This window comes from Clavelina lepadiformis, chromosome 9, assembly GCF_947623445.1.
Source record: "Clavelina lepadiformis chromosome 9, kaClaLepa1.1, whole genome shotgun sequence".
Lineage (NCBI taxonomy): Eukaryota > Metazoa > Chordata > Ascidiacea > Aplousobranchia > Clavelinidae > Clavelina > Clavelina lepadiformis.
Window position 1 is genome coordinate 352,893 of NC_135248.1, and position 25,483 is coordinate 378,375.

At 40.4% G+C, this 25,483-nt stretch overlaps 2 protein-coding genes across 3 annotated transcripts; both read left to right on the forward strand.

Moving 5' to 3' along the window:
* Positions 1–421: 421 nt before the first annotated feature.
* On the forward strand, positions 422–11,897 carry LOC143470058 (uncharacterized). Its single transcript, XM_076967921.1, has 16 exons — positions 422–856; positions 5,616–5,772; positions 5,888–6,051; positions 7,856–7,972; positions 8,037–8,123; positions 8,210–8,358; positions 8,430–8,627; positions 8,694–8,811; positions 8,908–9,045; positions 9,115–9,210; positions 9,365–9,471; positions 9,530–9,657; positions 9,718–9,858; positions 9,932–9,971; positions 10,036–10,169; positions 10,234–11,897. Exons 1-16 carry the CDS (start codon positions 704–706, stop codon positions 11,379–11,381), a joined length of 3,075 nt encoding a protein of 1,024 aa, XP_076824036.1. The 5' UTR covers positions 422–703; the 3' UTR covers positions 11,382–11,897.
* A 6,618-nt stretch (positions 11,898–18,515) lies between these two features.
* Positions 18,516–25,322, forward strand: LOC143470516 (guanine nucleotide-binding protein G(i) subunit alpha-like). 2 transcript variants are annotated; one of them, XM_076968694.1, is made up of 9 exons: positions 18,516–18,719; positions 18,917–19,048; positions 21,410–21,452; positions 21,742–21,883; positions 21,953–22,110; positions 23,065–23,193; positions 24,069–24,198; positions 24,296–24,449; positions 24,520–25,322. In XM_076968694.1, the coding sequence occupies exons 2-9, from the start codon at positions 18,931–18,933 to the stop codon at positions 24,708–24,710; spliced, it is 1,065 nt and encodes a 354-aa protein (XP_076824809.1). In that variant the 5' UTR covers positions 18,516–18,719; positions 18,917–18,930; the 3' UTR covers positions 24,711–25,322. The 2 variants fall into 2 exon arrangements, with proteins under 2 accessions (XP_076824809.1, XP_076824808.1); XM_076968693.1 differs by lacking the exon at positions 23,065–23,193 and adding an exon at positions 23,661–23,789.
* Positions 25,323–25,483: the final 161 nt, after the last annotated feature.

Here is a 25,483-nt window from a genome sequence, read left to right on the forward strand (position 1 = left end):
TCAGATTATTTGTAAAACTGATTAACTTTTTCAACGCCAAATGCAATGGTGCAAGTAGAGAGTTAGCTATCACATTACATAGTCTTACAATAGCAAATACATTGTTAGTGCGTGTAGTTGCATTGTTTCATCCTTTTCTATTACCAAATTTTATTAAATAATGAGTAATGACTGATTATTAACTGTTGAAATAATTTTACTGCTAAACGTTAGTTTTTGTTATGTTCTAATTTTATAGAGAATATTAATTTAGTTTATTATTCTAGGGAAAGAAATATTTGCTCAAGACTTATTTACTGTAAACATCGGTAGCATTTTGAATTAAAGTTTTAACGCCAACGGTAGCACGATTTATCAACTTCACTTTGGTTAAGATACGCTCGGTTACTCAGAAGCAATTTTGCGCCTAGAGAGACCGTGGGAATCATGCGCAGGACTGTATTGCGCATAGACTCGTGTCTCGCTTGTCGCTGTGAATTGTGGGTCACTAGCGAATGAATCATTTGTGAGCAATGGTCTTGGGGTCAACATAAATCTTCATGCATTTCAGAGGAATATTACACAAACATGAACGCACCTGAAGACACTGTTCCAAGCTTTACGCCTGGTAGAAGGTGTCAACAGTGGAGCTGGCACAAAATAAGTGGAATATTTCGAAGATAAGGCGGCATTTGAAGGCCTAGTTTAAGTGGGTGTTGGAGTCATGAGTAAGCTTTCGTTTAGAGCTCGGGCGCTGGACGCTACGAAACCGATGCCAGTTTATCAGAAAGATGAATTATCAGACTTACAGGATTATTCTGTGCTTAACCGGGCCGTGCCTCAAATGCCATCTGGCATGGAAAAAGAGGAAGAATCTGTAAGTATTTTAGCCTATTTTCTTTGTCCTGAGAATAGCGAGTGTTGTCCGTTTGGTGGCGCAATAGATCGATTGACAACATTGTAGTAAGACGGGCGGGAAAATGAACGTTGTTCGTTTATTTTGTCGTTATTTAATTTGACCTTCCAAAATTGCTGTCAGTTTTAAGCCACTGACAAAAAATTTACAAATTACATGAAGAAATTTAATGACAAAGATACTTCCATTAAATTGCGTTTATAACAATAAAAGATACTTTTTCAAGGCTCACAATAAGCCAACCAACAAAAATTAACGAAAACCAGTTTCTTTGACATGTCACATATTTATTTGACTAAAGTTTTGTCTTAAACTTTACAAATCACTGTTTTGGTTTTGTGCATCACGTTAAGGCATAGCCTATCATTTATTGTACTATGGCATTTTTAATTCTAGGGCTAACAAAATGCCATGAGCTTTGCCACTTCTTCCGTTTCATTCGTTTTCCGTGAGCATTTTCATTTTTGTGCTGTGATATGGTGTACTGTCATAATTTTTATCCTCGGACTGGGGAAAGTCTTTGCACGACATAAATCTGTGATAATCGCATGAACTTTGATTGTTTAGCTGGTCCTACTCTACGTTCCGATTATCTCACGTTTTCTTTGTGGATTTTGACTTTTTATCTCGTATACATTGTTCGAGTTTAAAACTGTTCATCGAGATCACTGATCACTGTGATCAGTTACAAATGTCCTTCATATCCTGGTCATGGATATTACAATGAGAGACTTCCACAACTTATCTCATGAGTCTTCAAAATAGAAACTGAAATTATTTGGCGAGTCCAAAAATTTTGATTTATATGTCTTCAAGTTTAAGTATTTGTCTATGAAATCACGATGTCACTAAAGCATCATGTATTGATAGGGTTGGGTAGTCAGTCTACGAAAGTACCCAGTGTTGGAATTTTACCAAAAAATTGCTGTGTCAATATTAATTTTTTCCTAACGATAATTAACCAATGGCTTTAACATGGTATACGAGTGTTTGTAATGGATAATTTTATCATCCGCTGGCTGCTACTTTTCAGCCAACTCGCAGTTACGCATGAATAATCACGCCATGACCGGTGCGTCACGTGAATGATCAAACTCTGGCCATGCATGAGAAGCGATCGAGTTTTGTGTCGCTGTTGTTGCTGCTGTCTGTGCACTCACTGGGATTATACTAAAAGAATTCATAAACTGAAATGATTAACCATTAATTGTTTAGACTCAACGCACACATGTCTAGACACTTTGACATACAAAAATCAAAGAAAGTTAAATGTGGTCTTGGGGTCGTCTGTAGCTTTTATCTCATGGTTTTGTCGATTATCGCAATAGAAAAGTTAAGTTATGATGGCAGTTGTAAAGCAACCAACCTATCGTGCAGAAGAGAACTTTTGTCCACTTACTTTTGCATTGTTTGCAACCTAGACATTGCCTTTCTTTACTTCACAGTGTCGCTTTTAGTACAACAACAACACAGCAGGATGTGAGAGGTGTTGACGGCGAATCTTGCGCCAAAAGAAGAAAGGTGTCTAAGTAGTTTTGGTGTACAACTCGCAATTAAGCCCCAGGTTACATGTTTGTCTTTTCATGCGCTTGTCTTGTCGTCTTTCAAGCAGTGTTATTAGAAGTCATGCAACGAATTCTTTGCATTTAGTGCGTGACAATAATCGTAACAATGAAACCAATCGTTGTTGTTACCCTAACTGTTGCCTTATACTTCACAAACCACAGAACACTTACATTTATGTTATAAAAGTAAACTGTAAACGTGACTCTTGAAAATTTATCTTCGGTTTGGATCAGGTCATGTGTTATGAACTCGATTCAATTCTGTTTCTTACCGCCGTTTTCAAATTAATTTTTAATTTGCCATAAAATCATATGTACCCTACATTTCAAAAATAAGTTGTACAACTGTTTCTTAAATGAGTTTGCATAACTTGGTATTGTTTTGTGTTCTCCTGGGGGTATAGCAATAGTCGAGTTGTACTACATTTATTTTTGGCACAGTTTTGAATGTTAATCTGGTTATTTGCACCCGTTCGGTGCGTATAGTTGTTTTGGGACGGCAATCACCAATTGTTGATTAGGCTCAGCAATTATTAAGCCTATTCCAAGCATTATATATATATTATATTATGACTCGCTTCAGTCAAGCTCGCGAAGATTTCGGCCTCACCATCAGCCTGTAGAAGGCGAAAGAAATGTTGTAGAGTGCAGACGTTCCACCAAGCTTCCATCTCTCCAATCATGAACTCGACAATGCCATGACTTGGTGTACCTGGGCTCTACCATCTATAACTCCTCTCCGGACACCAAACTCATCGGATCAGCAAGGCATCAACCACCACGTCCAGATTGACCAAGAGTATGGACCAGCAGCAAGCAATTTCTTAAACACGTTGTATCAAAGACTATGGTACAATACAGATATAGCCGTGTACTGAAGCAGTTTGTGAGTTGTGATGTAACAATCACTCTTCGGACAATGTATCCAAGCATCGTTAACAAACGCATTCTAGTTTTTGCAAAAGTTTCAATTGCCAATGAGCTCGGTACTCAGCAAAACGCGTTACCCTGGCAACCAACAACACTTGTAGATTTTCACGTGGTCTTTTGCTTGATTTGAACAGTGAAAGCAAGCAGTGGAGTGAGCTTGGCTCAGATCGAGTTGGTCTTTTCAAAAACAGCGCAAATATATTTAGCTCACTGCCCAATATATTATGGTTGGGGAAATGAAAGCAAGTTAACCTGCCTCAAAATAAACTTGACCGAATTCCCTTTTCCGGGGAAAACCCAATTTTTAAAACTTTTGCGTAACTTTCTATGTAACTCAAAAATAAACTTCACTTTATGTCAGGTTCCTCACAAAAAAATCTAAAAGGCATAAAAAGCGTATTTTGTTTCGCACTTAATGCCAGCTGCAGTTGCAATAAGTGGCTTTTTATAAATGACCACCTTGATTCAAAATCCTAGCTCAACCCTGCCAAGCCAATTCTTCCTTTGAAAAACATGAGACCAACTGCTGGAAACGCAGCAAAGTATGAGAGAGGCTGCAAAATAAACTGGTTCCCACCTTCAATCTACTCTACAACGTTCATATGATCTCGGTGCCAGAATGGTTGTCACTCCCGCGTTGGGTTGGTCAGTCACAACAGACTCTGTTCTCGATCTGAAAAACTCTCTTGAAACTCAGATCCATGGTCTCTCAAGACCGAAGGATGCCTACGAGGATGTATATGATGTTTGTGTGCTTCTGTGTTTTCACTGCACTGCAGAATTTTATATAGTCCGCTCCCCATCAGAAAATGCTCATAATTGATTAACATTTATTAAAGCAAATGAATTGGCAATTTCATAACAAGAAAAATGTGATATGTTGCTTTTTAATCATGAGGAGTGACATTGATGGAGCATGTCAACAATGCACCTAGTGACGCCAACTTAGCAAAATATCCAAGTGTGTGTGATGTCATCACGTTTCGTCTTGACGTTACGTAAGTCACTTGTCCTGTGCTCAAAACGTATCAAGTTTTGCAGTTATCTAATTGCCTACTAGTTAATATTACATTCAAATGACGTACAAGAGTGTTACACATAGCTTAGATTTGATGTACAAAAAGTGCAAATGCTTCTTCAGAGAAGACTTGTAGACTTTTGAGTATAAACAAGTCACACTCTCTTGTTTGGAAAATGAGTGCAACCTTATTTTTTGAATCAGAATACGACCATCCAGTCAAAGCAAAGTGTTTATGCATTAACGCTTATTAGAATGTCGATTATTGACGACTGAAAATGCTTGAGGTAATGGAAACCATATCATGCGGACACCTAACGCAGCAATCGCAAATATTTTCAAATATAAATATTTGCCTATTTTGGGACAACAATATTTTGCTAAAAAAAACAGAAAATAAACGATAGATATGAAATAAGGTGCCAACTGAGTGGCCTGGATTTTATTTGGCATCTTGTCTTGAACAGAAAAATAACGTAACGTTCGCCGAAGAGAAAAATGAGCTCATGAAGAAAGAGGCAAAGACAACTCACGCTTGTCATTCAGAATGCGCTGGAAGTTGCAGGGTTCAAAATAAGGACGGGCAATATATTGTAAAAGCCGGTTTGCCGTGTCAATGTGCTTGGGCACGTATTTACATAATTTTATGGCATAATTAATTTTTAACCTAAAATTGAAATTCTCTGTTTAATTAACAAAAAACTTTACTTAGCAGACTTCGCCAAAAATTTGAGTTTTGTTTTGCTTAAAAGACGTTTCCACACAATTTTATTTAGTAAAAAGGTACAAATAATACTTTTTAATTTAATTAAACCAGTATGAAAAGAAGTGTTCAAAATTGTTTTAACCTTTTTTACGATTTCAAAAAACCCAACACCCAGCCAAAATCTGGGCGTGCCGCGAACTCCTTAAGTTGGCGTCCATGACTGCACCCCTTTGGTGCTGGTCTACGCGTTCCCCTCCTTGCATGTTACTGGAATTTTTATCAATAAAGTTGATTGACTCAATCATTGATCTGTTTGCACGCCACCATTGAGTATATTTATCATAACCAGTTCATGAAGAATCCACTTTTATGCAAAGCGGGGTGTGGTTTATCACAGGTGTAAATTGCGTCCCATCAGCTGCAGGGAAAATATTTGTTGACATGAAAACTTTGATCTTTACCCTTGGTGTAATATTTGTCATAGAAATAATTGCTGTTTAGGAACATCATCTCCAAAGGGCGATATCAGCGCAGCAAGTGTACGGAGATGCCAAGGTCATGGTTATTCCCGTGCCCGAGGCTGATATGTCTATGGCGTGTTACAACAACTTGTACAAGAAGACATTCCGCATGCCGAAGCATTATGTTCTCAACCAAGGTACGGGTTGTCACCAAATATAGTCGGCATCTTGTGTAGGAAAAGTGATATATACTTCATATAACAAAGATGAAAAAGGGTGTGTTTATGGAGGGTATGATATATTTTTATATAGCCCAAGCTCTTAACTCAATTCTGGAGCAAGAGAAACCGGACTATGACATGGACAGTGAGGATGAGTCATGGATAAATGACTCGGACAAGCGGTCAGGACTTGATATTTCTCACAACCAGTTTGAAGAGATGATTGACAGGCTGGAGAAGTCGTGTGGCAACCAGGTGAGCAAATTCAAGATTTTGATTAAAGATGATGTTCATGGAATTTGCTCGATGCAACAACGTTTTATGTGAAATATCGGTGAAGAAAGGCGATCTTTATTTTGGCCAGAACTAAATACCATAAAGACCTTGTCAAAATCTGCTGAAAATTAGAAAAATTGTGTTGTTTGAATTGTTGTTGAAAAAATTGTTTGCAAAATTGACTGTGGATCCGCCACAAAATTCCACTTAATAAAGTCACCTAATGCAACCATACTGCAGTTGATTATTCGATTGAGCAATATTATTTAAAAATGGATGGTGATTTTGCTTTGGACGTTCGAGAATACGTTCCAAGAGCAGAGTCTGGGCATCACAAGCATTTCAGTTATGTTTATACAATGAGTGCCGACTAGTTTAACATTTATGTTTTGCGCGAGTAAAATATACCCGAAAAGTAAGTTTTGTAATTTATGAGGGCGAGTCAAAAAGTGGATGCAATTTTTTTTGTTACATTAAAAATAGCAATTAGCACAAAACAAAACATACATTAAAATTAAGCTGTGTTTCATTGGGTCACATTGCTACTTCTCAAGGCACTCACCACCTCATTCTATAGACGAGTTCCACCTTGGTATGAAGTGGAATGAAGACATGTATTCCAGCTTTCATTCCATTCCATAGTGTTTCGTATTTTTAATGTAACAAAAAAAGTGCATTACTTTTTGACTTGCCCTTGTATATATACCAGGCGTTAGTAACAGCAACTGTGTTGTGTACGTAAGCTCGGAATGGTTGTGAATTACTTGCAACACTAGTTCTGATGTAGACAATATCATGATTTTCTTCATTGATAGGTTGTTACACGTTAGAAACGTTTAAAACGGTGGTCTTCAACCTTTTTGTGAAATCACCCCTTTTTTGGAGTTCTGGGTCAAAATCGCCCCCATGATTATTTTTCTACGAATGTATTTGCTTCTTGTGATGTACAATTTCGCCTTGAAATTATCACAAAAAAGAAAGAATAATCAGAAACAAAGCAAGTATGACGTTATGCAATAATAGCGCGGTCAATAAAAGATACATAATTATAAAATCACAACTTGGAAGGCAATGATAACAGGGTCTTCCACCCCCTTAAAGACTAACATCGCCCCCTAATTTCAAAAATTGTCACAATTGCCCCCTTGATGGACAATATTGCCCCCTGGGGGGCAACATCTCCCTCGTTGAATGACCCTGGTCTAGTCCATCTTCACCTTAAAGCACTCACCAGGAATCTGCTGTAAAAAAAAGCTTAAGAATTCCAGGAGAAGGAGTCAGGTCCCAATAGTTAAAGGGTCATGGAGATATGTGCACTGCGAAGAAGTAATTAGATCAAGTGGTACTAGGCTTATATGGTTGTAACAGTTTAACATTATCTTTAATGCCACCATCACCTCGTATAGTGCTGAATTACAGCTTTTATAATGCCATGTTTACCACGTTACAGAGGAAAAGTGGTCAACATGGTCTTGCTAATAAATTATATTAATGGTAATGGGATTAAGTAAAGGCAGTGGTGTGTTAAACTCACGGCCACTAAACAATCATGTGCAGGCTACTTGAAGGTGAGACACTTGCTGTGCCGCCAGTGTCTTAACAACATCTTAACAACTGATATTTATGCATTTGTGCCGGAGCTTGTCCTAACTCATGAGCCTGTTTTGAGCACAATCTGCCCCTGGTGGATGATTTGATGAAAATGTGTCACTTTTATTTGAGGTCTCAGTTGACAGTAAAATATAAATCTTCCAGAAAATGATGCTTTAACTCAATTTCGCAGATCGTTACTCTGCAGGAAGCAAAATTGCTGCTCAAAGAGGACGACGATCTCATCAAATCGGTTTACGATTACTGGACCAAGAAGCGGAATCGACACAAAACTTCATTGATTTACCAGGTTTGTCTCAGGCATGTTGACATTTAAGTAGATCGAGAACAAAAACTATTCGACTGTCGCTCAGGTTCGGCAAGAGAGAAGGGATGGCACCTCCATCAATGACTGTTATGTCGCGTTTCGTCGAAGGACGGAGAAAATGCAAACTAGAAAGGTGGGTTGGGGTTAAGCCAACTAGAAAGGTGGGTTGAGGTGAATTTATTACTCAGCAGTTTCTTTAACTAAGAAAGTTGTCGGTAGAATCGTAAAAATGATGAGTCGTTGTATGAGAAGATGTTGAAGCTCCGTAGAGAGCTGAGTCGTGCCGTTACCATCCTGGAAATGATGAAGAAGCGAGAGAAGAGCAAGCGAGAGCTCCTCCATCTCACCCTGGAAGTCTTTGAGAAGAGGTATGAGATGTAGTAGCAGTGTCTGCACCTGTGTAACCTTGTCACTGAATGTTATATGATTTCTGTGCCAGGTTTCAGATGCGAGATTGGGACGGTCGTATATTACGAGGTATGAAGAAGGAAATGTTTACGCAGCGAGCACGAACACATCTCAGGATACCAGGCTCATCCCAATTCCGACGTAAACGACACATCAGTGTTTCATCATCGAAGGGTAAGATGACCTCGTCCAGCACACAGCTCTCAATATCAAGGGGCGAGATTGACAGGTGCGTTGGCTCCACTCAGCGGTGGGATGTAATTTAACACAGGAAGTCACATGGCTGTGTTTTTAGGGATGTTTTGTCGAAGAAATTAAAGAAAAAGAAGTCTCGGCCGAACCTTGGAGTCAGCTCTTCATCGAACCTTCCAGTGCAAGCCGGCAAACCTCTTCTCGAGCATCTGCAAAACAAGGTATGCTGCCATCCAGTGACGATTCGGCTCTATCTTTGAAGTTGGAATTAGCTTCAATGGACAAATTTTGATTTTGTCTCGGCGTGTGTTTATCAGACTTCAGCACAACTCCCCTTTGCACCAAAGTTGAGCTCAAAGCCGACACGGAAAGAGTCTCTTTCATACCAGGATGTGGTCGACACGATGACGCAGTACGAGTTCCCTCCATCCAGCGATGAAGACACACGAAGCACAGTGAGTTCTCTATTTGACTATCAGAGTTGTTCTGCATGAACGGTCGTGACTAGGCTGCTTTCATCTCAGGTCATTGGTTCCTCATCACCCGACAATTTCGATCCAAAGAAGTTCCCCGATGGAACTTTTACTTTTCGAAGGAAACCTGGTTGTGTCTATTATGCGGTGAGTTCCACAAAGATCAGGCAATATTTTTTGTTTAAAATAGTGTATGTATTCAACCTCTTCATCCGATGATGATTCCTTTATCTCTTGACTAATTAATGGGAGGAGAATCTGATTTAATGAGTCTGAGGGTGATGACGTTTGCTGTTTGCAGCCTGTGGATGAGTTGGTCGGAGATTGGCCGTGGATGAGCGACCCTCGACACCGGTACAACCTGACTTCTCTTTCCACCGACAGATGCGTTGGATTTGCCAGGCGAAGGTGTGTGTATGGTTGCCTAAGACCGCTTTCTGTGACGTCATCGGTCAATTATTTGCAGGGTCGGTCGGGGTGGAAGGGTAATGCTTGATCGAGCGTATCATCCGTACAATAGACATCTTGAAAACATCGACGTGAGTGGACGCGATTATTTACCTCCAACTTCGCAACTACAGGACCTACTTAAAGGTGAGTCGCCTGATGGAGACATCGAAAACTTTGAAACTGTTGATTATTTTGCTTCCATAGAAATCAAACAAGATCGTTGGTCGCATTACCGACCAACGACAGAGAGTGTTCAAGGCGCAGCCACAAAAGAATCTGATGAAAACTGCTCTTCAGCTCAAAACCAGCCAGGACATGACTTGGCTTGGAGTTTGGATTTTTCTGGTTGGTTCTCACAGTTCATATAAAACGCTTATTAAGTGTTCGAGCATATTAAAGATGTTTCTTTCTTACCCAGGTCGGAAACAAGCTGCCCCAGCCGGCAAAAATAAAAAGAGGTAAGAACGATAAACTGCGTCAGTTTCCTTAGTTACGTTATAATCAAATTTTCATGAAAACCAGACCAACCCCGGTGAAGCAGAAGAAATGTTCGTCGCTGGAACTGGATAAAAGTTCTGTTGCGTTCGCCATGTCTGCGCTGGTCCCTGTCTCCACGACAACCCCAGTCACCATGACAACTGTGACGCATTCGAGCAGTAAGTATGTGGTTTGTTGTGAGGTTTCATCGGTCGAACCACTCAACCCCTCAATTATATTTAGAATCATCAAGACTGCCATCTAGTGTCAACACTTGCAGGATTGCGACGAATTCTTCAAAAACTTACGAACAATCACCGCTCAAGTGCGCCACATGTGGAGGGCTTGTCACTTTGACCTCGACCTTAACGGACTCTCGGACTTATCCTACTACGCTTGGTACTAGTGGGCAGCAGAGGGTTATGACGTCGACATCCCCGGCGATAAACCAAAGGACGACTGTGCTCCCCGCGACCGTGACCGTCTCCATGTCGCGGGCAGGGCTGACTCACACCACTGGGGTACCGGCTTTGTTAAGAATAAGTTCTGGCTCTGTGGGTCTCAACACTGTCTTGTACCCGCACACGCAACCAAGCAGAACGACGGATAATCAACCAATCAGATCATCTCAATCTGACCTGGCTGCTGGAACTAATGCAGCCATTCATGCGCGACGAGCGCTACCAGGTCAACGGGCACAGCGTGGTGCTGTCAACGTGAACCTTGCGTTGCCGGCTAACGTGCTCGCCACTTTAAGCAATGACGCCTCGGCTGGTACGCGAGGTACCCAGTCAGCACCTAGCTCACCAAAATCTTCACAAAATCAAACAAACGAAGGCAACAATGGACCTCTTGTCAAGGGCAGCCGCGTGGCAAACGCGAGGACGATCAACTTAAACCTGGGCAGCCTGGCGAGCCCGCAAGCTGCGCCCTTGATAGGTGCCAGTTATGCCAGTTCAAGTCAGGTGGTCAATACTGGCCGCATCACCATCGCTGGCAACATGCTGAAGCTCGGCAGTGGCGCTTTGTTCTCTGTGTCGCTGCCACAAAGTACGAAGCCAGTGGCGACTGCCGCCAGTACGTCATCATCAGATGGCATGCTCGTTGCGGAAGACGGGAGCATTGTTTTGTCGAAACTGGACGATTTGAAGCGGAAGAACAAGAAAGCTGCAGAGGCGAGCAACTCGGCTCCCGACGTAAAGTCAATATCAAGTTTATCGGTGAAGAAGGCGCAGGGCGATCGGAACCACACCGTGCAAATCAACATCGGGTCATCCCCTGGTGCCGAGGTGGCCTCCCAGCCCAAAGCTCATGAGCCCCTGACCACGCATCCACCGAACACGGCGCCGGTGAAATCGTCAAAATCTTCGCGCGCCATGGAAGTGACATGATACTTCTATGGATCCGTGTGAATGTGAAATATGCAAGGAGAGGTGGAGAGTGCGCAGGTGCTCCACCCTCGGCGCTGTGCCAGTAGATCCTGACAGGATTGTCAACCACCCGTCAAGCACCTTTTGTTCGTATTATTACAGCATGTTGACTTCATTCTGACGTAATAATGCAACTTTCTTCTCGGCACTTGTTTTGTACAATTTGGTGGGTTTCAGCCTAAATATTAAAGGGCTGATGTGCGCAGTAGCACGGGCATGTCGGAGATGATGGGAACTTGTCCGCAAATGACCCCTTTATCAAATAAAGTTCAAGCTTTGAAAATTATCGCAATCATTTACGCAAGATCCATCGATTCCATTCAAATTTGTTCTTTTTGATTAATTTATCAGATTTTAGGGACTGTCCCTTTTGTTGTTATTTTTCTATTATGATGTCACATTTTCTATTTGTGACGTCAGTCTTGTATCTTTAAAATAATGTTGAAACTAGATAACAATAAATTGAAAAAAATCCGCTTTGACTCGCGACAAGTTTGCAGCTCGCGTTTTTATAAAGATAGTGGAACGAGTTGAAAATGGGCGACATATTTCCAATGCAGTGAGTGCGGCACTCACCCGAACACTGCATTGTTCCGTCTATATTGGAGATGTTGCTAAAACAATAATTTCTTCGGCCCCAACGAATTCCCTGCAGCCATTTTGCCGCTAAGTTACGGCGAGCTTTGGTGAACTGAACAAGTCTGAGAAAACATTTGATTTTAAAAAAGTGCGGGGTCCTGTCAACACTGGCAGCTGACCTCGGATCGCTAAAGGCAGATATTAAAATACCTTCAAAAATACGTCTGTAATTATGTGTAATAGTATAAAAAACTTTCGCCTACACTCAACCACCGAGCTGAAGCTGGATTCATTCCAGGGAGATATGTTGGAAATAATATAAAATTATTCTTAGACGCTGCCGCAAGAAGGTTTCATTGCAATTTACAAAATTTGCTTCGTTTGGCTGCAACTTACACATTTGTAGACAAATAAAATCATTTGAAGTTACACTTTAATGTAATTCGGCCAAAGATTGGTTTTACTTTAATACTGAAACGTAATGAAACAACCGAAGTTCAGTCACTTCAAACTATAACTCGAGTCAAGTCATTTTGTGCTTTCTTAGAAAGAGACTGGGTCGAGTCTTTGAAAACAGTGACTCGAGTCATTACGACGTTGCATTATAGAGCGCCACGTTTTAAAAGACCTTCCTTACTACTGCCGATGGTGGTCAATGTAATCACATAAGTGACTTAACTAGAAGCATTGCTGTTTAAAACTTCTCAAGTATGAAGCAGAACATTTTAAACTGCTCGTGGAAGAAGTCATCGGTCTAAAATGTGAGGTTGTGAAAGCACAAGTTACCAAGAGCTTGTCAAAAGCAACACAACTGCAGGGAATACAAAATTTTACGAGGTTAAATAGCTTCAGACATACTTTTGTCCTTCGTCAGAGCATTGTTCCTTAAAATCAAGTTATTGACGGAATATAAACGGTTTGTGCAGATGTGATTGCAAATGAAAATCACTGCAAATTATCTTCGAACTAAAACACTGAATACTTTCTACTCCAGCATTTGGTCCTTCTCGTCCACGTTAGCTTAGAAACTGCTTAAGTAGAAGTAGAAGTACCCGTGAACAGAACAACTTAAGTCACCACGGTAGGAAAAATCTGTATGAATAATGAATAAACTACTTCATTACCGACCACCATACTGCTAACAGCAAACTAATTCCAGTTCTTATTTGCACCATTCCCTTTTTATGGTCAAATTGTAATCTGACGGTTGTTGTTATGTAACTGTGTTGTTTCCACCAATACTCACAGTGGTTTTGTTATTATTAGAGCAATCTTTCTCAATAAAATAAGTTCGAATTGTTTATTCAATCAAGTCATCAACTAGCAAGGTTGCTCAAAATGCTCCATGCTTTGCGGTTCCTATGTTACAGTTAAAGTTTTTGATGGATTTTTTGATGCTAATTAGTCCCGTTTGGGAAGTTTCATATTGTAAACACTGTTTTTTATTTTGCACTTTGACAAAGTTAGTTTTGCTTCTGTTATTTCTGCTTTACAATTGTTAATTTAATTTTATTTATTTATCTTTTTTTTATTTTGGAAAAGCGTTGTCGTTGCTTTGCTTTTGGGTGACTCGGTTGTGTTATTTTTGTGCTGGAGTTTGTGACGACTGACGACCACTCAAAACAACTTTTATCGGCGCATAGAAGCAATTAACATGTTAGTTGGGATTTTTCGAATTCATTATTCCTTAAAAAAAACAACCCAGACAGTTGAGATTATTTAAAGGCGGAGAATTTTGAAATTGATGTTCAGCTTCCCGCCATATATTTGGCGGCGCAACATTGAATTGAGAAAAATCTTATTGCGGGTTGAAACTTGAAACCTGGCGATCTTTGATGGAGTCTAATTTTAACCCACTTTTTACTTGAACAATTCCCAAGGATTGATGAATCCAGCGCTAAAAGTAAACCCGGTCGATTAATGGCGACGTTGTTCTATTCTTGGTTTCTATTGTCTCCGCATCTAGCGATTTGGAGCCTTGTTTTTTGGGATCAACTTTAACCCGGTTATGTCGCTCGGGACGATTTTGTTTGAGGCCGTTTTTGTACAATTAACACATGATGATGGAGAAAACATCAAGTAGTTTTTGCTACAGCTAACCTACTTGATTTAATATTAAAAAATAGTCCCTAACTCAAAGTTAGATTTCGCATAGATTATAGATAGCATATGACATATAGGCCTGACTCATCTGTGGTCGGTTTCTGAAGCCTAACTTTTAAACTCAGAGGGTTGATTTTAAACCTTAAATTTGCAACAAACCGTTCATCATCGGACTGTTCTGATTTCCATTCAATAAGTGTTTCGATATTCCAATCTTGCGTGCTCGATGAATATTAGATTATTTGCCCTGCTTGGTAAGATAATTTTGCGCTTTATTTATCTCTTCAAAACTCTTTTAACCAATCAGAGCTGGCATTTTCTCATGCGTGACCTGACGTCATGAATTTATCGCGTGACGTCAGGCGTGGTTTGGAGAAAGAGTTGATAATAGTAAGTGGTACGAGTAGAATAACTCTGCAAAGTATTTGCGTTACGGTGCTTTCTTGTCATGGGCATCGGATTTACGCTTAAAGAATGTTTCTAGAAATTTTCTAACAAGCAACAGGTAATACCTGGTGTGCTATATTGTTTATGACAAACAAAAATCGATTTTGGATGTGACAGGATAATAAAGAGAAGGAAAAATGGCGCGGTGCGCTCGCAACAGGAGAAACAAGATCGATAAGCAAGGGCGTATTCAGCTTCATCGAGAAATTTAGATACATCAGGCAGCTGGCTACTGTACATTTTAGGTTTTAGAGTTTGTAGGTTTGCTGACTGGGTTGCGTCAAAATTTTATTACAACGACCATGTTATTTGATAAATTCTGGTTGCAACCTAGAAAACAAAATTGCTTTAACCCAAGCTAATACTTGTACTAGTTCTGTGTGTATGGTAGTTACAGACCAGATCAAAGACTTAAAATAGCCTTGTAAAGCTTCGCTCGACTGCACACGGTGTGTTTTTAAGCCATGTTACACGGCCGTTCTTTATCAGTTGCCAAATAGATTTACAAGTCTGAAATCTCGTCAAGATATTAAATATGAGTTAAGTGCTGCAAGGCGTTTTAATGTGTCATGTTAAGTGTTAGCATGGACGTGAATGACAGTGTGTCTAGCAACTGCTGTGGACAGCGCACTGACTCGCGCTGAGTTGCCCAGGACTTGTTACAGTATTAAGGTGCTGGCAGTTGTGATCTCTTATATAATAGATTTATCTAAAATTTAGTAAAGTTTTCAGCTTCAGTTCTTTGCTGATTCGGCATATTGTAGGCACTTTACACGTTTTTTTATGTGTTAGCATAAAAACGAAACATGTTATATCATTCTCGTATTACAGTATTATTTTGGAAAACAGCCAAACAAATCAGAGATAATCTATGTTTATAACGTAGCTTAATGGATAGTCAGATGCGCATTTCATATGGGATAGTCTATAGCTGAATAATGTGTGCCCTAATTTTAATTGATGATGTGTGCCCTAATTTTAATTGATGATGTGTGCCCTAATTGAATCAAGCTCAGATATATAATTTACTTGAAGGCAGATGAAAGTGTGCGATGAACAAACTGTCACTCTTCAAAAAACATCACTTCAGAGTAACACCTGATAATACAACTGAGGTTTATGAGGTCGCAGGTTTTTACAGAAAGTGGTGGTTTGTTGCAATACCGTGTGTTCCTGCTCTTTGGTATTGGCGAATTTTTTTCTGAATCGGCTCATTTGTTTCAAATTTTCCAAAACAGGTTATGCAAAGCCTAAGCTATAGGCCTATATGTATATATATATCCAGTGTTTGTGAAGCAACGGTCGACAATAGCGTAGGATGAATTTCTTATCAAAGAAAGCAAAGCTCAATGATTTCTATGTATTGGATCAGAGTGGTCCAAGGCTGCCAGCATTGAGGACTTGAGGTCCACATTAAGTTTGAATAAACATTGCGGGCTGCAAATAGAGGAAACTTTAGCCTAATGCCAGACTGCAGACTATGCGCACCCAAGTTTTTTTTTAAAGGGGTGATGCACACCAGGGCAAACCTGTGTCTCCAAAACAAAAGGAGACACTAAATTTTACTCCAAATTATGCTGAAATATTAGTGTTTAAAAGTGATATCTCTAAAAAAATGGGAAACACTGATTTTTTCCCTGATTTCTATCATGTAGGGCTGCACAAACGCTGGGCAACCTGGGCCCACGAATCGCAGTGCACACCAGCTGCTTCGTTGCACACTAGAATTTTGCTTCTGCACACTTAATATCCCGGTGAAAACTACTATTCTCTACAGTCCGTTTCTAATGTAAGCAAGGACTGAGTTTACTGATCTCATCGACCTAATATATTGCCGCACAACTATTAACACACTTCTTGGTACTTTCTACTTGTTTGCGACTGCGTCGGCAACAAACAGCAAAAATCATGGCATGAGTGTGTCATCGCACAATACTGTGAAGTTAGCTGTAAAAAGCATTGTTACTCCATAATAATCGCATATTCATTTGCACTTCTATGACGTGCAGCTTATCTTGGGCTAATGTAATGTATTTGAATGAAACGTAGTTGTTTTTTAACAACTGCTGATTTTGCATTGCATAATACGGTGTACTAAAAGTATTTGTGGACCGTGTGCCATGGTTTGGACCGCCCTGTTTCAGACAGAATACAATTTTGCAAATTTATGTTTAGTGATGTTTAGCTTAACTCTATTTGATAATTCCTTGTTCCTTGTGTCTCACTCAGCTACCACATACAAACAAGTAAATGAGCAGTATTGAGGTGTATGTACTGTGCGTTTTAACTGTACGTATCCGTAGTCCAGTTATTTATATTGAAGTACGGCTTCTTTTATGATGAATATGGTGGCTATTATGATGTCACAATGTTAAAACAACTTCTTTCATGACTGTGGTTTGAATTCTAGGTAAGGTAGTAGTTGCATAAGCTAGCTAACGCATTTTGGATGAAATACGTTGTCATAGGTAGGTGATTAGTAGCAGATAATGTTTATTTTCAGTTTAGTAATATCACAGAAGACAGTATATATGCAGTAGTCAAGTGTTCTTGTTTCTACAGCAGTTACTGTTATCAGACTAAGCTAACGCCAGCACTGAGCCTGGTGATACACTGAAGGTAGCTCAAAGTTGTTTAACACGAAACGTTCCTGTCATGCACTTCAGCTCGCTTCAGTTACACGTGTTTTTTATCGGTTACGAGAAACATTCTTTTCATACTTGATCGAAATACCTGAGTCATGAACATTAGTTTTATATTGTGACGTAATAAGAGTCGCCAAAAATCAACTATGAATTTGTATTTTTTGCTAAATTTTTTTGCAGTAACTGCTTAACGACTACATATTACTATAAATTCATTCACCAGTGCATTTACTGACAAATAATCTTTAATTTATGGCCAACTTGTTTTTGGACTTGCCCCTCACTTTAAATCGATAATGTTACAATAGATTGGCAGTAAATGATGGAAAGTGAATGACAGTTCAGAATGAATCCAAGTTTAAATTATTTGGTTGAACATTGCAGCAAGAAGTGCCTTCGTCTACTTCCAGATCGTGTCACTCCATTTATTGGTGACTTCCCGATACATTCCCGATGATAATAAACAAAATTTAGGTTTTAAATATTTTCCCTATTTGGCAGGTTATGTTGGTGACTTGATATTACTTGACTTCACTCGATAGTCTTGATGTTACACAGAATTAGAAATTTCCCACCTTTTTAAGAAAAAGAACTTGAAGAAAATTTGTTGTATGTCCTCATGTACAACATCAATCACTGAAAGAACTTCCTAAAATGTACTCACTGGTGCTATCTCACTGCCTCAGCGTTGATAATTCATTAACATTCGTTGTAAGACAAATTAGTGAACAGATCTGGTGGTTTTGAAGCTCCATCCATCCTGGGTATTATACATAATAATATCTGACTCTTTGTCTGCGTCCTAGGTTCGGTGGTTTGGCTTTCCATAATCTGATTGATATGTTTACTAGAAGTATGAGCGCTGTTATATGAGCTTTTATCTTCTACGGTAGTTTCCATCTTTGCCATTGTCATGGAAATTGATGTTTTTATTTTTCTTGAGTAGAATAAAATGTGCTTCAGCATTGGCCATGAGCAAAACTCTTGACACTGAATGAAGCGGTGACTTGGTTGGATCTATTTTTAAGAGTCGTGTTTTCGAAAACTTGCCCAAAATAATCTCTGCACAATTAAAAGCAGTTTTCCTCTGTAGCGTTGTCAGTGTATGATACAATGATGTTCTAAAATGTGAAGAGCCGTAGAAAGCAGTGTTAGTGTATTAGAACTATAAGCAAGGACTTATATTATGTAGACATTAAGACCTGTGAGACAATCAGAGGGTGCTGTGAATTATGTATCAGCATTCCTTTATAAAGGAGCATCTTGTGGATAGGTATTTTATTGGGTTCGGCAACTTATTTTTGTTTTTGTTTTTTCAGAAAGCGCTAATTCATTATATGATTTCTATAACATACATAAGATAGTTTGTCGATATTTTATACGAGGTTTACTTGAAGTTGTATGCATTGTTGCTTTGGAGATATTTCAACTGTGAAGAGCTTGTGCTGGGGACAGAACAGCTTCAGCAGATTTTCTGCAGAGAATTGAGAAATATTTCTGGACCTCCCCACTTTGGGGTATCGATGTAAGCTTTCTACCACAGCAGCATATTTTTAAATTTATCTTCCACACCTGCCTGGCATGCAGCTCTTGTTATGTTTTGAATGTTGGTTTGCATTTAGTATCATGACATTGGCATTGATAATAAAGTCACTTGTAACGATTTTCACACTGTTCAAGAAGTAGATTTATTTTGTGTTTATGTTGTTATGATATGCACAGAACATAATCTCACGATGGGTTGCGCAGTGTCGACAGATGACAAGGCAGCCAATGAGAGATCTCGTCAGATCGACCGGAACCTGCGAGTGGACGGAGACAAACAGTCAAGGGAGGTCAAACTTCTTCTGCTCGGTGGGTGACTTTATTTCTTAAATCATTTTATCCACTTGCGGGGTTCTCTGATTCATATTCATTGACAATAAGCGACTGTGAAAAGAGTTTTGAACAGTAGGTGCCGTTACCTTAAGTGGTTGTGAATTGTATGTTTCTTTGCTAGTACCTCGTCTGTAGCAGCGCAGTAAAGCCAAGGTACCAATACCTGTAAAGTTTGTAGTTGTCAGGATGCAGCGTCCAAATAATGTCATGTTATTATCAGGAAGTGTTCTCCCATATACCTTCATCGGCCATAACCTCCCTGGCCACCTATACAATGGTTTCCTGCGCAAAAATAGATTTTTCTTGTAACCACCCTCATGAATATTTCACTCCCTAATCAATAGTCGCTTGTTCTGTGCGATCCTGTGTGAATAACGCGCGAGCATGTCGCGCTGCCCTCCGCCATCTCATTGCATTGTCCGCTCGCTATTAAGCCGTGGAGTGGATGTAATCATCTTACTATGCAGCTTTCCAAAAACAAAGAAGAAAACTGTGAAGGGATTTGAAGTTATTAACTGCACCAAAGCAACCCTGGTTTAGCCTGTTGTTAAACGCGGCTAATTTGTCATTGTTGAAGTTGTTTATTGTTCTATGGTGGTTTGATGAAGAACGTCAGTGCGTTTCAATGTAAAGACGCCCCACATGCTAGGGAGTTTATGTTCAAGGTTTAATTTTAAACTGGCTCCTTCATTGTCTCCTGTTGATTGACAGGTGACGTAGTTGCCAGTTTATTATGTGAACCTTATTTTAGTCGCTTCCACAACGGAGACGACGTTGACGCTTTAAAGGATTCGCGAGTTCCGAGGATGTTTGGCCAGATTGTACTCGTGGTCGACTTTCGCTACCAATCGCGCACATTAGCGTAGATTGTGATGTAATAATGGCTATTGGCGTTCGCTTTTGATCTCTCCACGGTTGAGCGCCCACTTCCACGATGTGATAAACGTCGGAAAGATCAAAGCCAGCGTCACATTTTTTGCTTTGACATGGGTTGTTTCAAGGTCGCTTGTTGGGATAACTTCAATTATTTCGCCCGAGGCCACAATAAATGCCACATTATGACGTCACCTAAGGTTAAACTTTTGTGAAACCTGCAAGCAGCGATAAGGCCCTGGCAAGAATAACCGCAACTTATTTGATATCAAGTCTCATTATTCCTTTGCTGGCTTGTAAAGTTTTACGACTTGAAACTGTTTCTATACTGCCTTGTCGCTATTGGCAACCTTCTGCGACTGTCTGGGCCTATTTAATGACCATGAAGCGGAAATGCGCCGAGTGTTAATTTTGTTTGAGTCTTGTGTGCTTATTATTTGCTGAAAAACCTTTCGCGAACAAACCCATTGGACGATGACATGTCTCTGTGTTCTGGATAACTTACCTTCATGTAGAACCATTGCAGCATGCCACCTCTCATTCTGCAGCATGCCAGAGTGCACATAAATGGCGGCGTCTCTTTGCGCTCTTTGCTTCTGGCTTGTGTTTGGATTTTGCTGGGATTTTTTGCCTGACGTTCAAAGTCTGTTTTATTGCGTCATAACTAAACCAAGCGTAATCACCATGGTTACTAGTTGTAATCTTGCACAAATCCAACTTCATTAAAAGTTTGATGACGACGTGTATTGCTGTCGCACAGGCGAGAAAATGACGTCACAAATAAACAATCGAGCGTGACCTCAGGATCATGTGATTTATATTTTACCAAATTGCACCTGTGCTCACACAACCAATGTAGATCGGATGTCCGTGTTACGTCACAATTTCTTTGAATTATCTCAGACACATACAAACATGTATGACGTTGTATGATAAATAAATCGAACTTCTTGGCCTCGCGCATCGTCGTATTAAATGCTCTATGACTTGTTAAGTTTTAATTGTCACGTCATTTCCTGTCGCGTTTGTAAATTAATTGCAACGCCGCCCGATTTATTTTGACGTCTTGCGGACAATCTCTGGGTTGCTCTGAACGTCACCGCATGATTATGAAGGAATTTATCCTGACAGTGCTTCATCGTGCAAACCATTGATTTCTTGAACGACCAATATGCTGCCTCATTATTGCATCACAAAGACGATTGCTTCATATTGATAACTTGACGCGCGTCTTGTTGGTCTTGATTGAACCGCGGTCGACTCAGTAAAGCGGCTTACCGCTTTTTGATGCGTCTGTCACTTTACAAGGTCGTATAAGGTTCAACAAAGTCAGTTTTCATTCGCTGCCCCGCAAGTGGTCAGCCGCACTGGAAATAAGCGCGGATTTATTTTAGCTTTATTGCGACATAAATATGAGCTTGTGTGCCAACAAAATGACGATTTCAAATCAAGTTTGCTTTTCAGGTGCCGGCGAATCAGGAAAGAGCACAATCGTCAAACAAATGAAGTAAGAAATAAAATTGATTATTTGTCTCTGGGCTATTCCCAGTAATTGCTTTGTGGCGAGTCCTCAGAATGCTTTCATCACAAATGGCTGCTCCGATATTCCCGAGTGTTCCACATCTATCAAAATGTCCCAAGAGACATCCCCATATTGCGGTCATTTACTTCAAACTTTTTCCCTGGTGTTTTGTGACATCACAGTAGAAATTTTCAAAACTCAGGCTTTAGTTTGTCATTAACCCTAACCAAGTAAATATTATGTATTGTGACGTCATGACTCCGCTGTTGCGCAGGATCATCCACGAAGATGGATACTCGGAGGATGAGTGCCTCCAGTACAAGGCTGTCGTCTACAGCAACACTGTGCAGTCGCTCATCACGATCATCAAAGCGATGGACAACCTCAAGATAGACTTCGGCTCCTCGTCGCGCACTGTGCGTGCTCCTGCATACTATGCTTTAACGTGTTGTTACTTCCACTGCAATGAAATATCTTTCACGTAGGACGATGGAAGGGAGCTGTTTTCGCTCGCCACCTCATTGAACGACGGCGAGATGACGCGGGAGTTGGGCGACTGCATGAAGCGCTTGTGGGCGGACAAAGGGGTGCAGGTTTGCTTCAGCCGGTCTCGGGAGTTTCAACTCAATGATTCCGCCCAGTAGTGAGTTGTCTTATTTGAAAACCTGCAGCTTACAATCGATCTTATCTCGGTTCCGCCGCATTATATAGTGTCAGGCTGCGTGGAGCCAGGTCTGATAGTGACGTGCCAAATCGATCGCTTCTGCTGAAAATACGAGCAACTAGATCTTGTTCTGCCAACTTTAGCAAATGTGCTTAAAATATACTTTGGGATTTTATTTATTTGTAATAAAGAATTAAACTCGTCAGCAAGGTTTGTATCTGTGACAATCGATATTGACACGTGATATTCCTGTTCGATTTGGCGCATCTCTAAGGTTTAGCGGTTAACTTGGTGCTAACGTATAATAGTGAAATAATTGTTCTATCTTTAAGTTGGTGCCTGGGCTTGACAGACCTCAAATTGCTGGCCAGGGTTCCCTAAATATAGAGCGCAGTGGGTTGAAGCTGGTATTTTCAGTGCATTGGAGCTGACGTGTTTTCTGGCCACTTAGTTATAAGGCAGCCTCTATTCAAAATGTCTAAATTGTTTGTCTCTGTTGGTATTTGCCATGTAATAAGGAATTGAACCTATTCCGCTGACACATGTGGTGTGGAAGTGGACTGTTATGTCATAATTGCAATGATGTAATCATGCTAATATATTGCATCTCATATATCCCACATATCAGGTGATTTAAGTAGGTTGTACTTGTTATTAGTGGCGTTGCTTGTCAATTATACAACGTTACTGTGAATAATTGTGATCTTCATGAAAACTGATACGAATAACGTATCAGCTCACAACATCTCCTCGATATAGTTTGTCTTTCCTCGGTATGGGCTTGATTTATTAATTATTTATCAACCCGTTCAATGATAATTATCAACAATTATAATTGCTGGAGAGAAATCCATAACATGGGGCTGTGTTTAATGTGAAAGTAGATGTTTCATAAAATTTTGCATTTGCATCAACTTAATTTTTTGAATGTAGTTACCTAGACAGCCTAGATCGGCTTGTGTCGCCCGATTACGTGCCCACCGAACAGGACGTACTTCGCTCCCGGGTTAAAACAACCGGTATCGTTGAAACTCAATTTGAACACAAGGACTTGCACTTTAAGTGAGAATCTGTAAAGTCCACGTGACAAGCAGTGCTATGATGTTGTGATAACTTGTGCATGGTGATGGCGTGATTTATCATCTGTCTTGCTGCTCTGTGGTTCTACGTTTGTTTTATTTAACTACTTGGTCCAATGAGGGGGGCGGGATAGAAGTGACATCGTATGACATCACTTCCTGCCCAAGTTGCCATTTATAGCTGTCAGGTGCAGCAGCCGCCTGAGACGGGCTAAAATATCCAACACATTCAACTACTTACATCAAGGAAAAAACAAATTTTATCTAAATATTTATATTATACAAATTATTATACGGAAATTTATACAAATAAATGAATATGAGTATTTCCCCATTCACAACGGCTCAATTTCTGCTCAAACATTTTATGGTCGATGTGGGCCTCATCCCTGGGCTTGTGAGTTGTTTTGTGTTGTTCAGCGGCATGAGTTTTCTGTTTTGCATGACCAGTTATTTGGATTCGCTCGATCGATTGACCGAGAGGAATTATGTCCCCACACAGCAGGACGTGCTCAGGACCAGGGTTAAAACAACTGGCATCGTTGAGGTCCATTTTAATTTCAAGGGACTGATTTTTAAGTGAGTACTTCGCTCGAGCATGAACCGACTAATCCTTCATAATTTACTCAATAATCAAGAAATTATTTAAACTAGTTGAAACTTTTATGACTTGTTCATTCTAAATTTTATTTTGTGCCCGATCAAGAATCAAATTTGTGCGATCCAAGATATCGGTTTGTTCTTAATTGTTGTGTTGTTTGTGCGTAACTTGCATGCGGCATGACCGTCCAACTTATGTGTTTGTCGCTTCAACTTGCCTCGCCATTTGAACTCGAACTTAAACAAAATGTTGGTCAGGATGTTCGACGTCGGCGGCCAGCGATCGGAGAGAAAGAAGTGGATCCATTGTTTTGAGGGGGTGACCGCCATCATCTTCTGTGTCGCGCTCTCCGCCTATGACCTGGTCCTTGCCGAGGATGAGGAGATGGTACGTAGTTGACATTTTTATGACCGGTGGGCTATTGACGCGGCGTACGGGCCAGGCAAGCGGACTCTGCGGGGTTTAACGAACATATTTTGGGCAGAATCGGATGCACGAGTCGATGAAGTTGTTCGACTCGATCTGCAACAACAAATGGTTCACGGAAACCTCGATCATCCTCTTCCTCAATAAAAAGGATCTCTTCGAGGAGAAAATCAACCGATCTCCTCTCACCATTTGCTTCCCGGAGTATGCAGGTACTTCACAGCCACCGACCCCTGTCAACTTGTCTATGACGTCATAGAAACCCAATTGTTTTCTGTTCAGGTCAGAATACGTACGAGGAAGCGGCGGCTTACATCCAGCTCCAGTTTGAGGATTTGAACAAGCGCAAGGACACGAAGGAGATCTACACGCACTTCACCTGCGCAACCGACACCAACAACATCCAATTCGTCTTCGATGCAGTCACTGACGTCATAATTAAAAACAACCTCAAGGACTGCGGACTCTTTTAAGCGGGGGCAGATTTGTAAAGAACATCCGCACTCTGCTGCCGGCCACTTTCAAAGTGTTATAAATATCTGGCTCCACCCCTCTCGGACGTCACATGACGTCATAAGGGTTTATTGTTTCCATTGGCTGCGAGTTTATCATACTGATCGGTAACCATGGTGACGTGTGTTGCAGTAAAACCAGCAAAATTTTTATCTCCCAATCTGCGCGTACTTTCTAGGATTTCTTTGTTTTTATTTCGCCAGGTTTTAACCCCACAGACGATGCCATTCTAATATTTTTTTTGTCAACTCCGACCCATGAATCTACATTAACACGAGCTATCGCTAACATTTGTCCGGTTGTGACGTCATAGATTTGCACAAGGTCGATTTGTTGTGAGCTAACTGATTTTGTTGTAACATCACCGAACTATAATTTTGTCGGTGTTACTGGTCGAATTCTAAAATAACTTTTGTGTTTGTAAATCAGCTATTACGTCACGATATCATTATCTGTTGATCGTAGGTACTTGTCGTCACATCAATGTACAGATTGTAACGTATTCCATTGGTAAATTATGGCATCACATTGACATCAAAGTGTTTTGTACAATAAAGTAGATTGTGATTGTACCGCGTCATTTCCAAACGACAACTGACTAATCTTTAAAGCTTTGTGACGTCACCTTCAATTTCATCTGCTTCCGCGTTTATGGGATCGAAGAGGCCAAAGTTCCCGGCGACTTGTGACGCGCTGGCCAGACAATGCGCCCGAGCCCTTAATTGGAGCGCAC